Genomic DNA, 13387 nt, shown 5'->3' with positions numbered 1-13387 from the left:
GTGGGGATTAAAGAAATTAGATGGCTCAAAGATTAGGGTTTATCTCAAGACAGATTTAGATAAAGTGGAAGATTAGTTTGGAAGAGAAAGAAACCCCTTTACTGTTTACTTTTGTCCCTCCTCCCCCTAATTGGGCAAAGAAGAGAAACTGGCTGTGGGGCCAAAAAGGTCTCTCTCCAGCTCTGGTGACCAAGCCACAACCTGATCCCCAACCCAAGCCACCAGCTGCCCTAGAAGGTCAGCCACAGACTGACCCCCTAACTTTAGAAAAAAATGTCCACATAGTACTTCTCACCCATTCTTTCCTAAACCTTAGCCATTGGACTTCTTCTGTCCCTACCAGACTTATTGAAACTTATCTTGCAAGGCACATTGGCTTCCTAGTCACCAAATCTCCTCAGTTCTTTTCTTGACTTTCCTGCAGTAGCTAACACTGTTGACCAACTAACTAACTACTCCTTAAAATTCTCCTTTTCTTGTTTTCCTTGATACCCCACTCTCTTTATCAGAGACATAACTAGGGCTCAGTGCCAATTGAACTTTCCTCAGTACATTGACACCCAGAAGTCGATGAAGAGCACTTTCAGTTGAGTAGAGGTGAACTGGCTTTAAAATCTAGCAAGAAATGGGGCTGCTAGGAGGTGAAAAAGATAGAGTGCTGGGCCTGGAGGCAGAAAACTGTAAGTTCAAATATAGCCATAGGAGCCTCAGATACTCACTAGTTGTGTGACCCTGAGCAAGTCACTTAATTCTGTTTACCTCAATTTCTTCATCTATAAAATGAACTTGAGGGGCAGCTAAGTGGCTCAGTGGATTGAGAGTCCAGTCCAGAGATGGGAGGTCCTGGGTTCATATCAGACCTTAGATACTTTCTAGCTGTGTGACCCTGGGCAAGTCACTTAACCCTCATTGCTTGGTCCTTACCACTCTTCTGCCTTGGAACCATTTTGATTCCAAGACAGAAGGTAAGAGTTTTAAAATAAAATAAAATGAGCTGGAGAAGGAAATGGCAAATCATTCTGGTATCTTTGCCAACCCCATCCCTTTAAAAAACAACCCAAGGCGGGCAGCTGGGTAGCTCAGTGGAATGAGAGTCAGGCCTAGAGATGGGAGGTCCTGGGTTCAAATCTGGCCTCAGATACTTCCCAGCTGTGTGACCTGGGCAAGTCACTTGACTCCCATTGCCCACCCTTACCACTCTTCTGTCTTGGAGCCAATACACAGTATTGACTACAAGACAAAAGGTAAGGGTTTAAAAAACAACAACAACCTAGATTTGGTCGTGAGCAAAACAACTAAATGACAACAATAAGAATAAAGAGTTTAAGGGCATGTGGGTGACTTAGTGGCTAGAAAGCCAGGCCTGGGTACAGGAGATCCTGATCTTAGCTGTGTGACCTTGGACAAGTCATTTACTCCATTTGCCTAGTCCTTACCATCTTCTGCCTTGGATCCAATATTTAGTATTGATTCTAAGACAGAAGGTAAGAGTCAGGAAAAAAAATAATAGTTTAAAAGGAAGCTATGAGGTGGTCAGTTCTTCTTTGGCCTCTCCCCTCTAGGCCAACCACTGTTTCTTGCTACTTGCCTCTGGCTTTTTTTAATGCTTCCAGCTCCCAGACCAAAAAATAACTAGTTACAGCGGCCATCCAAGTTCTCCTATGTCTCTGACTTCTCTGTTTCTTTTCCTTTCTCTTCCCTTTCCCTCCCTCCAAAAATAGATATTCTCAGAGTGTCTGTCCACACTCTTCTTTTCTAATCTCTGTGCCTTGATCATTCTTACTTCAGTTGTATGTACCCTCCATGTGGATGACTCCCAAATTTAATAGCTCTTGTATGGACCTCTTTCTAGAGCTTTCTCTCAAAATTTCTAAATGTCTACTGGACATTTTTGAATTCAACACATCTTAAAAGCAAACTACAGATTTCTGCTCCAACCTTTGTACTTCCCTACTTCCTCTTCTCTGTTAATCTTTCTTCCCAGGGATTTTGACTAGTTGGAATTTTTTGGATTAAGCTTTGACTCCTCTTTCTCCAACATTGCAATCATAAGCAAATATTTATTGAGTGCTGATTATTAGCAAGGCCTCATGCTTAGTACTGAGAGTTCCCAACTTTGTATAAGAAAGGTCACCTGATCTAGAGACAGGATACTGATCAACCAAGAAACCAACAAGCATTTATTAAAAGATTGCGGCCTCAGCTACTTCCCAACTGTGTGACCCTGGGCAAGTCACTTGACCCCCATTGCCCACCCTAACCAATCTTCCATCTATGAGACAATACAGGGAAGTACAAGGGTTTAAAAAAAAAAAAAAAGATTGCTATGTGTCAGGTGCTAAGCTGATCAATGAGGACACAAAGAATGAGAAAAAACAAACAGTCCCAACCCTCAAGAAGCTTTTAATCTAATGGGAATGATAATATGTAAATGATTGGTTTTCATCCTTCTTACTGGAAGATAACCATCACTGGTGATGTCTTTTTTTTTTTAATTTTCTTTTTTATTTAATTTTCTTATTTATTTTCCTAATGACTTGTAATAACATTTTTCAACATATATTTTCTGAAATAAAATCCAAATCATCTCCCTTTCTCCCTTCCCTCTCCTATTCTCATGATGGGAAACAGTTTGATCTGGGTTATACATGGATTAACTGGTGACTTGAGCATAATTTAAAATGAGGCAGAGTTGCTCAAAGTTGTCAGCCTCAATCTCTCTTTCAGAGTTGTCGAAGCCTGGTGGCAAGAGAAAAATCAAGAAGACTGATGATGGTTCGGGATGCAGTGGATGACTTTGGCTTTTTCCATGTCTACCCAAGCTCTAAGTGCCATTGGAACAAACTGTTCTCTTGCTCCCCTTCTGTGGCGGAGGAGGGAAGTCTTCACATGCCTAGGGTAGACCTTAGCTCCCCGAAGCCTTTGAAGCCTGTAGGTTACCCTCACCCTGTTTTAGCCCGCCTGCCAAGGAGCTTTCATGGGTGTTGCCACTGTTCCAGGCTGTAGCTTTAGATAAACAAGATACATAGAATGGAGATATAATTTTCAAAGGACGAGTCACATAGAGTAGATATAAAGTAGATACAAGGTATGTACATGATACAGACAGAGTAGATACAAGGAGGCAACCTTCAAGAGAGGGAAGCTAAGTAGAGCACTGCATAGGGAGAATCAAGAAGACTCCCCTTTCTGAGTTCAAATCCAGCCTCAGACACTTGTTAAGTGTGTGACCCTGGGTAAGTTACTTAACCCTGTTTGCCCCAGTTTCCTCATCTTTTTAGTTGTTTGTTTTTTAAACCCTTACCTTCCATCTTAGAGTCAATACTGTGTATTAGCTCCAAGGCAGAAGAGTGGTAAGGGCTAGGCAATGGGGGTCAAGTGACTTGCCCAGGGTCACATAGCTAGGAAGTGTCTGAAGTCACATTTGAACCTAGGACCTCCTGTGTCCAGGCCTGGCTCTCTTATTTCTGGAGTCACCACTGAGTCACCCAGCTACCCCTTCCTCATCTTTTTTTTTTTTTTTTTTAAATGAGCCGGAAAAGGAAATGGCAAACCACTCTAGTATTTTTGCCAAGAAAACCCCAAATGGAAGTCATGAAGAATTAGACATGATTGAACAACCTTAAAGAGGAAGGTAGAAATGAGTACAGTTAAAGGAAGTATGGGAAAGGGACTTAAGCCACATTGAAAGAGAGCTTTAGGACTTCAGAAAAGGGAACAATTCCTTCCAGAGACCAATGTAAGAGGACCTGAGCTTTGATGGATCAACAGAATTTCAAGAGACTTAGATGTTGGAAAAGGAAATGTAGAAGATGGAAAGTCAATGTTTAGGGCTGAAAAAACTTGAGACACATTAAGAAAATTGAAAATAGTCCAGGGTGGTTATAGCAGAGGTCGTATTTATGGGAGCAACGTGGCATATAAAATCAGACACAGGTTAGGGTCAGAATGTGAAGAGCCTTGAATACTAGACTGAAGAGATTAGGCTTCATCCAATATTTCCCCTCCTCTTTCTACGGTTCTGACTTCTCTATTTCCTTTCCTTGTTCCTTTTCTTGCCTGCTTCCTTCAGACACAGAGATCCTTAAAGAATCTGTCCATAGACCCTTCCTTGATCTCAGTTAAAATAGCCTTGGTTTTCACGCATGGGTCGGGGTGGACATGATTGAGGGTGTGGACTCGAAACTACCACACCAATGCAACTACCAACAATTTGGAAATTGGTCTTGATCAAGGACACAAACTAGTGGACACTAGTATGACAAAACTAGTGGAAATGTGCATCGGCCATGGGTGGGGGGAGTGTGGGGGGCAAAGGGGAAAGGAGGAGCATGAATCTTGTAACCATGTTAAAATGAATATTAATAAATGTTTGAAAAAAATAGCCTTGGTTTTCATATGGTTTTTCTATATTTCTAATGCAATAGGGTGAACTGTGATTGTCCAGCCTGATGTTTCCTTAAGTCCTCCTCTGATGATTCCTCACAGTGGGTCAGTGAATCTTGGCCCTTGAAGGCTATGCCAGTGGAACACAACTTCCTTCAGGTCCTGCTAAGACTCTGCAGTTAGGCCCAGGAATGGACATTGTGTCTATTATTCAAAGACTAACTCAGTCTCATCCAGAGATGCTCATTACCAGTTTGGCTGCAGGGGAATATTTTTTTTTTCAGCCATAGCTTCTATCTAAGATTGCCCATAAATCAGTTGGACAACAAGTCAATAGACATTCATTCATTCATTCATTCCTTTGTTTGTTTGTTTATTTGTTTGTTTATTGAAACCTTTCCTTTCTATCTTAGAATTCATATTGTGTGCTGGCTCCAAGGCAGAAGAGCATTAAGGGCTAGGCTATAGAGGTTGATTTGCCCTGGGTCACACAGCTAGGAAGTGTCTAAGGCAGTGATGGCAAACCTATGACACACGTATCAGCACTGACACGCGTAGCCATTTTTGATGACACGTGGCTGCATGTGGCTGCATGCAGAGAAGTATGAGGTCTCATGCCAAGGATGAAACATTTGCTGTAGTGTAGTATAGACACTCTGTGCACTAGAGATGACAATTCTACCTATATTAATTTATCTATTTTGGTTTATTAAATACAGTTATATATTACAATTATACATTTTTGTTATTTAAGCTACAAATATTGTGAAATTATGTTTTTTTTTCTCGAAGTGACACACCACCTGAGTTACACTCTTTTTTTGGTGAATTTTGACACACCAAGCCCAAAAGGTTGCCCATCACTGGTCTAAAGTCAGATTTGAACCCAAGGCCTCCCATCTCTTGGCCTAGCTCTCTATTCACTGACCCATCTAACTTCTCCTTCAAAAAAATTCATAGTGCGCAGCTGGATGGCTTGGTAGATTGAGAACCAGGCCCAGAGATGGGAGGTCCTAGATTCAAATCTGGCCTCAGACACTTCCCAGCTGTGTGACCCTGGGCAAGTCACTTGACCCCCATTGCCTAGCCCTTACTGTTCTTTTGCCTTGGAATCAATACACAGTATTGATTCTAAGATGGAAGGTAAGGACTTAAAAAAAAAAATTTCATTAATCACTTGGTATGTGTGCCAGACAGCATCACAGAGAGCTTGAGGTCTGCCCTAATGGAGATTACAGACAAAATTATGGATCCTTGAAGAACTGGGGCATTTGTGCCTTATCCTCTTATTATTCTATAGTAAAATAAATAATAAATGTGAATAGTATTTATTGAGAGCTTTAATGTTTGCAAAGCACTTTATATATATCATCTCATTGGAGATATATGCTCTATGAAGGTAAAGGTTGTGTCTTATCTCAACTTTGCATATTCCACAATGCCTCTGTGTATCTCCTTTGGTGCTCTGCACACAGAAGTCCTTTCCTAAATGCACTAGTTTGATTTTTGTTTGAGCAGTGGGGCGTCCTACCTCTGGAGTTCAGGGACTTTGTCTTCGCATGGTAAAGGTGGCATATTTATTTAATAGGATGAATGTGGGGAGGGGGAAGCCTAGAAAGAAGAGTAAAAGAAGATCCAGGAGCAGAATAACCCAATGAGATATAGTCAACATGCATTTATTAGACAGCTACTAGATGCCAGGCATTGTACTAAGCCCCAGTTAGAGATACAAAGAAAAGTCAAAAAACAGACCCTGACTCCAAGGAGCTCACATTTTAGTGGCAGAGACAACAGGCCAGCCACTATGAAAATAAAAAATATAGCAGGGTAAATTGAAGGTAATCTCAGAGGCAAGGCATTAGTTAAAGGACCCAGAAAGGAGCCTAAGCAGGCAGATTAAGTACCCACTGGCCCTTAGGCCCCCTTGGACCTCAAAGACTCATTAAGCAAGGAGAAGAAGAACGGGAAAAGGGATTTCCTCAGGTGTCTTATACCATTTGGGATGGTCACTTTCCTTCTTGTTCCACTCTGTCCCCCCAAGTTTGTTTCTTTCTGAGTCTTTGTCCAATGTTAGCAAAAGAAACCAAGAACAATTGCTCCGATTTGCTATGAAAGAAGGCTCTGTCTGGAATTTAGGAGGTCATTGTGATCTGGATTTGGGTTTAAGAGTCAGGGCCCCTTCCCCTTCAACTACTCTGGAAAGACCTGGTCATTTTCCTTTCCATCCTTTCATGGGCTCAAAAGTCACCTCCCCATCTGCTCCCTGCACGTTAATTCACCTTTCTGCAACTCAGTTTTCCAACCCGAAAAAGGAGGACAATACTGCCAACTCGGCCTTCCTCCAGGTTACTTATGGGCAGGACATGAGGTCTCTGTTGGCAAATGCTTTGGAAAATAATGGAGTACTTGACATATAATACATATTAACTTATTATCAACTTAAGTAGTGGCTGGGACTGAAGCCCAATGAGTCCAGAAAGATTGAAGTTCAGCCCTGGCTGGGATCTGTAGATGTTCCAAGTGAATCCTGGGCAGGGAGAAGATAAGAGGGCTAATGGAGCCCTCCAACTTGAAACCTGAGCTCCCTCTTCCCAGCCCCACTCCCAACCTTCTCTACCGCTCCTCCATCCAAGGAGGAAACATTCCTCTCATTGACTGTATGTTCTGTTTTTAAGACACTTCACTGGTTCATGCAGGCCATCAGCCAGGCCAGGCAGAAGACACTGGTTGGCACTGTCCTCCTTGGGCATCGATCCCTCTTCCTTTCTTTCCCCCACCCACAGCGTCTTCTCAAAGGGATAAATACCGTAGCCTCAGAGGGCACAACACCACACCTCATTCCCAAGGTTCAGTGGCTCCCGATTTGCTGCTGAGCAAACACCAAAGATGATGAAGGCTGTGCTTCTGGGATGCCTGCTGGGGCTTCTTTGGGGCTCTCCAGTTCAAGCCGATGTCCCTATTCAGGCCAACTTTGACAACAGCAAGGTAACTAACCCCTTAGAGGGGAGTAAGTATGGCTGTTGGGTCCAGTGGTTGGGAATTTAGGGATCAGGAAAAAGACATGCAAGGCTTCAAGTCCCTTGTGGTAATTCCTACTTGGATGTGGAGTAGGGAAATTTGGAGGACTAGGATGATTATTATAATAATTAAATTATACTAGGATGATAATGGCAATAGAGCAGATACTGAGTCTTAAGGCAGGGGGAGAGTGACCTCTCCAATCTAGGCCAATTTCAAGGCTGGATTCAGACAGCATGGTGTAATAAGTCAAACCACTGTAACTTTCTATGTGGAGCCCTTTTTTTTAGCTACTTCCTGTCCCTAGCAATTAGTGACCCCCCACCCAAAATTATCTCATGTTAATGTATTTATCTTGTATAAATTTCATGTATACTTTTTAAAAACTCTTACCATCTATCTTAGAATCAATGCCAAGTATTGATTCCAAGGCAGAAGAGTGGTAAGGGCAAGGGAATGGGGGTTAAGTGGCTTGCCCAGGGTCACACAGCTAGAAAGTATCTGAGGTCAAATTTGAACCCAGGATCTCCCATCTCCAGGTTTGGTTTTCAATCCACTGAGCCACTTAGCTGCCCTTCACATAATATTTGACAATGGAGCGTGACCACCAGGATAGGCTGAGTGATAGGCTACATCCTAGTGTAGATCCTGCTTCTTGTCCTGGAGATTATGCTCTCCCCCTTCCAGGTGCTGGCATACATGTGAACCCTGGAATTGCACACAGCCTAGCTTTGACCATGGGGTGTGAGGAAGCTAGAAAATAATGATAATGACAAGTAAGATAGAAAGCATTTGGGGGTTTATAAAGTACCTCCCAGGCTTTATTTTATTTTAAATGCCAGAAGATTCTGAGCCTGAATTTTATGGGTATAGTTTTTCTCTCCAGTTTCAGGGTGTCTGGTATATGGTTGCAGCAGCATCTGATGACAAGGACTTTTTGGCCTCGAAGGACAATATGAAGATGCCAATCAGTTTTGTGACTCCTCTGGCCAATGGAGACTTGTCTGTCAAGACCGGCTACCCAATGTGAGTAGGAAGGAGGCAACGGGGTCTTTAGAGGTATCTAAGCAGTTGCTGAGCCTCCCTAAAGCAGATTCCCCTTTGTGATCCACTGACTTCCCAGTTGATCATTCTCTACCTACCTTTTTTTTTTTTTTTAACTCTTACCTTCCATCTTCAAATCATTACCGTGTACTGGTTCCAAGGCAGAAGAGTGGTAAGGGCTAGGCAATGGAGGTCAAGTGACTAGCCCAGGGTCATATAGCTAGGAAGAGTCTGAGGCCACATTTGAACCCAGGATTTCTGGTCTCTAGGCCTGGCCCCTCTCCCTGCCTACCTTCTTACTCCAGGCTCGGTTTATATCACTTGTCCCAAGCACAAAAATTCATACTTACAGATCTCTGCCTACTACAATGTAAGCTCCTTAAAGGCAGGTATTGTTTCTTTTTTTGTCTCCTTCTCATCACCCAATACAGTATCTGGCTCATTTTATTCTTGTTTCATCATGTTTTGACTCTTCATGAGCCCTTTTGAGATTTTCTTGGCAAAGATACTGTAAGAATTTGGCATTTCCTTCTCCAGCTCATTTCATAGATGAGGAAACTGAGGCAAACAAGGTTAAATGACTTGCCCAGGGTCACACAGCTAGTAAGTATCTGAGACCAGATTTGAACTCAGAAAAATGAGTGTTCTTGACTCCCGGCCTGGCACTCTATATCCACTGTGCCACCTAGCTGCCCTGTCAGCTCAAAGATAGAGTTTAATAAATATTTGTTAAAAAATGGACATAAGAAAGACAAGACTTCCTGTCTTTAAGGAGCTGATGAAGCCCACTCTGGAAGTGGCACAGACAAAAATCAAGTGAAGAACCCTAGCAAGTAACATTTCCATTCAGTTATTCAGGTCACTGAGGTAGAGAGGGTGGCACTGTGGAGAGAGCTCTGGGCCAGGAAGACAGGAGTTCATATCCAACCTTCAGCTACTTACCATGTGACCCTGGACAAATCACTTAATTTCTGTCTGCCTCAGTTTCCTCAACTATAAAATGGGAATAATAACAGCACCTTCCTCCCATGGTTGTTGGGCAGTTCAAATGAGATAACATTTGTAAAACACTTAATCTAGTATCTGACAATAGTAGATGCTCTATAAATGTTTTCTTCCTCCTCCAAAGAAGCTCTGTGTTTTCAATCTATTTTGAAACCCAAAACACACACTCACACATATGCACACAAACATACACACACACACACACACATACACTCACACAAATAATGCCTAAATAAAGATACAATTAAGAGTTGAAATATGTGGCCCTGACATACTATTGTCTGGAATGTAGATGGCTCCATCAAGAATACCCTTAATAAAAACAGAAAAAAAAGAATTGTTTTTGCAAGGAATTTTCTAGCATACCTTCACAGTCAGACACTCGATCTCCAGGTGGAGAAAACATGAGATTCTGCTGTGTCTATTGTTGTTGACTTTAAGAAAGTTTTTGAATCAGAATAAAAACAGTCCTCAAAGTGCCACCTACATGTGCCAACGGCAGATATTAATAACTATGAAGATAATAACAACTAATATTGGCCAGGCACTTGAAGGTTACAGTATGCTTTCTGTATGTTATCTTATTTGAACCTCATAACCACCTTGTGGGGAGGATGTTATTATTAACTCCATTTTACTGATGAAAAAACTAAGGCTGAGAGAGGACAGGGGAATTGTCTAGAGTTACACCGATAAGTTTGTTGAGTATTGCCATCACATGAACTGTAAGGCAGACCTGTATTCATTTAAGGAGTAGTGGAGGAGGATATGACATGAAATAATATGACAAGATATGATATGATGTGATGCCATGAGTGATATCTGACGGGGTCAGATATGGTACAGAAGTTATATACATAGATGCTAAAGGAGTGATTAACAAAACTGTGACTAATCAGGGACAAGCCGTGCAGAGTATGAATTGTCAGAAAGCATGGGGTGGGGGCATTTGGGGTTCGTGTCTTGTGGAACATGAAGATGTGTCCCTCTGAAACTCCTTTTTAAGTTTTCCATCTCTGCCATTATCAGAAGCAATTTTGATGAGATTGGAAGGGTCTTGGCCAAGGGACTGACTGATGGGTGGGTGATTTTACAGGCCTGATGGGAAGTGCCAGAAAGTGGATACCACCTTCATCAAGGGTGCAATGTCAGGACAATTCAGCAACCCAGGTAAGGCCGGAGACTGTGACCTTATTTAGTGAAAACTTGTAGAAGGAGTCTAAAAAGGAGAAAGCAAAAGTCCCTGCTCTGGGAAAGGGCCATTTTTCACTTGGGGACAAAACACTGAAGCAGGAAGCGTGGAGGTTAGACATCAGGAAGACCTTCCTGAAAGTAACGCGTATCGGGCATTGTATTAGGAAACGAGATCTGTGGAGTGATTTTCTCTGTGGGTGGGTATGGTTGAGAGGAAGAATCTCCTCGTGCAGGCCTTTCAAGTGGTTTGGTTGGTTTTCCGCCCCCTTTTAAGCCAGGAGTAGGAAGTCGAATCAGACGGTGTAGAAGACTCTGGGGTTGGGAGTTCAGTTTGTGGGAGTAGCAGGTGTCTTCCCTTTCTCCCCAGGAATGGGCCAAGAGGACATCCGAGTGGTGAACACGGACTACAAGCATTTTGCCATTCTGTGGGTTAAGATGAACAAAGGCGGTGTTCAAAAAGTCATGCTCCAATTGTACTGTATGTATAATCTTGCTACTAGTCTCCTCCCTTTCAGTCTCCTTTCCATCCTCATTCCCTATTTCCATCCCTATTCCTGTCTTTAACTCCATCTTCATTTCAATGCTCAATTTTATCCCTTTTTCCATTCTCATCTCTAAATCTCTGTCTAAAACTTTTTCTTTTGTACTATAGCTAAGGGATGTTGGTACAACTGGTTCTCTCCACCAGCTTCTTCTCATTCACCTGCCAGCATCTTCCTAGCCACCTGCCTGTTTTTTCCCAGACGCCCAACTGCTCCCCGTCTGTGTTCCTCCTCCCTTTGCTTATTTACCTGTGGACTCCTACTCACCTGAGCTATATCCTCCCACTTATCTACCTGAGCCCTTCCACTCAACCACATGTATCCCACATGAATCCACCCGGGGCCTTCCATTCAACTAACAAATCCCATTAACCTCCCTGTGTTCCCCTTTCTGTGGCCATTCTTTACTCACTCACTTATCTATATCTCTCTCGATAATCTGTTTTCTCCCCATTTACCCACCTATAAAACCTTCCTGTTCCATTTAGCCCGCTCTATCTCCCTTTACTCACTCACTTATGTCCACCTACTCACTTTTTTCCTTTCCCACTCATGCCTTTCTTCTACAGGCCGAGCTCCAGAACTCTTTGCTGAAGGTGCACAAAAGATGCAGATGTTGGCACCCAAAGTAAACCTGAACCCCAGCCAGGGTGCCATCTTCCCTAAATCAGGTAGGGTCCTCACTACCACCCCAGCTAGGGTGCCACCTTCCCTAAATCAGTAGGTTCCTCACCACCACACTGGCCCCCTCTCTAGTTCTACCTTCAGTTCTGGATAGCCTGCAGAGAAAAAGGAAAAGGTACAAGCTCAGGTCTCTGATCCTTTTTTATCCCATCATCCACTACTGACAGAGGCCCTAAGGCAGGGAAATGAAATGAAATAGTGACATTTCAAACTTGATAGCATGGAGCCTTGGCCTGGGAGTCAGGAGACTAGTGTTCTAGAGCCACCTTTGCCACTTACAACCTATGTGAGTGTTGGCAAGTTCCTCTTCCACTCTCTGGGCTGGTCAGTCTTCCCGTTGAACTTGGCAGCCCCTAACTTTCCATTCTCTTTTTCCTACAGATGAGTGTAGCAAGGCCCTCCCCAAGGTAAGCATGACCATTGTGTAAGCTTCCATCTATTTCACTGGGGCCACTGGCACCTCTAGAGCAGGAATATGAGGTGGTCCTTGTGGGGTACCAGTGCAGAGAGTTAACAAACAGGAAAGCAGCATGGTATAATGGAAAGGGTGCTAACTCTGAAATCAGAAGGCCTCTGTTCAAATCCTGCCTCTGACATTATTACTTACTACCTTTGCCATACTTAACCTCACTGGGCCTTCATTTTCCTCACTTGAAATATGAGGGGATGAAATATGAGATGGCCTCTGAGGTCCTTCCAGCTTGAGCATAATGATCAGAATGTGGCTAGAGAAAGTAGGATTCAGAAGATATGGGTTCAGATCTGGACTCTAAGATTATCCATGTGAGTTTAAGCAAGTGTTAGGTCCTTCTCGAAGCCTCAGTTTCCTTATTTGCAAAATTAGAGAGTTAGACAAAATAGTCTGTCTACGGGTCCCTTCTAACTAACATTTTTTGTCCTTTCGGGCATGATCTCCTATATATCCAAGATGGTTGCTAGTTGATTAGATTGCCTCTTGGTTGTCTTGGGAGACAGAAAGTTATCCTAGGAGGGATTAAGAGAACTGAGGTCCAGTTGGAGGAAACAGGGGAACAGAACCTGGGTAGTGGAGCACCATGATGGAGAAGGGGTTGGGGGAGGTACCAAAACAAATGGAATTCGGAAGGAAAATTCAACAGTCCATTGGCTCTCCTTTTCAGTGACAACCAACATGGCCTCTGTTGGAGTTTGGCTGAAGCTTCCTCAGTCACCCTCCTACTTGCCCACTTTCTCCCCACCCTTGCATTGCCCCAGGCTGAGACTTTTTTCTTTTGCCTCCAGAATCTTCCTTACCACCCAAATAAACTGATGCTGTGAAAATCCTGGAGTACTTGAATTTATTGGGAATTGGGGATGGAGGGAGGATACATGAAGAGGATTTGAGAAAGGGAAAGCGATGATGTGATTCTAGATGAATGACTGAGTCTGTGGAACCATGCTCCCCTCAACCCTCCCAACAAACACATGAACACACTTCTTAAACCCACTCTGAACCCATATTCTGATGCTCTCTCCTCATCTGAGGAAAGGAGACA

The 13387-nt window shown here is 43.0% G+C and overlaps 1 protein-coding gene across 1 annotated transcript; it reads left to right on the top strand.

Annotated features, from left to right (window-relative positions):
* The first annotated feature begins 7204 nt into the window (after nucleotides 1-7204).
* LCNL1 (lipocalin like 1) lies at nucleotides 7205-13172 on the top strand. The gene is made up of 7 exons (XM_044661228.1): nucleotides 7205-7371; nucleotides 8291-8430; nucleotides 10550-10623; nucleotides 11015-11125; nucleotides 11759-11860; nucleotides 12255-12280; nucleotides 13013-13172. Exons 1-7 carry the CDS (start codon nucleotides 7273-7275, stop codon nucleotides 13013-13015), a joined length of 555 nt encoding a protein of 184 aa, XP_044517163.1. The 5' UTR covers nucleotides 7205-7272; the 3' UTR covers nucleotides 13016-13172.
* Nucleotides 13173-13387: the final 215 nt, after the last annotated feature.

The sequence above is a fragment of the Gracilinanus agilis genome, chromosome 2 (assembly GCF_016433145.1).
Source record: "Gracilinanus agilis isolate LMUSP501 chromosome 2, AgileGrace, whole genome shotgun sequence".
Taxonomy (NCBI): Eukaryota; Metazoa; Chordata; class Mammalia; order Didelphimorphia; family Didelphidae; genus Gracilinanus; species Gracilinanus agilis.
This window is presented reverse-complemented; position numbering and strand designations above follow the sequence as displayed.

What these genes read in the sequence shown, in the direction of transcription:
- LCNL1 (XM_044661228.1), top strand. Translation starts at nt 7,273, where the DNA reads ATGATGAAGGCTGTGCTTCTGGGATGCCTGCTGGGGCTTCTTTGGGGC. An exon ending in CCAACTTTGACAACAGCAAG is followed by an intron (nt 7,372 to 8,290) that starts GTAACTAACCCC and finishes TTTTCTCTCCAG; the next exon opens with TTTCAGGGTGTCTGGTATAT. An exon ending in GTCAAGACCGGCTACCCAAT is followed by an intron (nt 8,431 to 10,549) that starts GTGAGTAGGAAG and finishes GTGATTTTACAG; the next exon opens with GCCTGATGGGAAGTGCCAGA.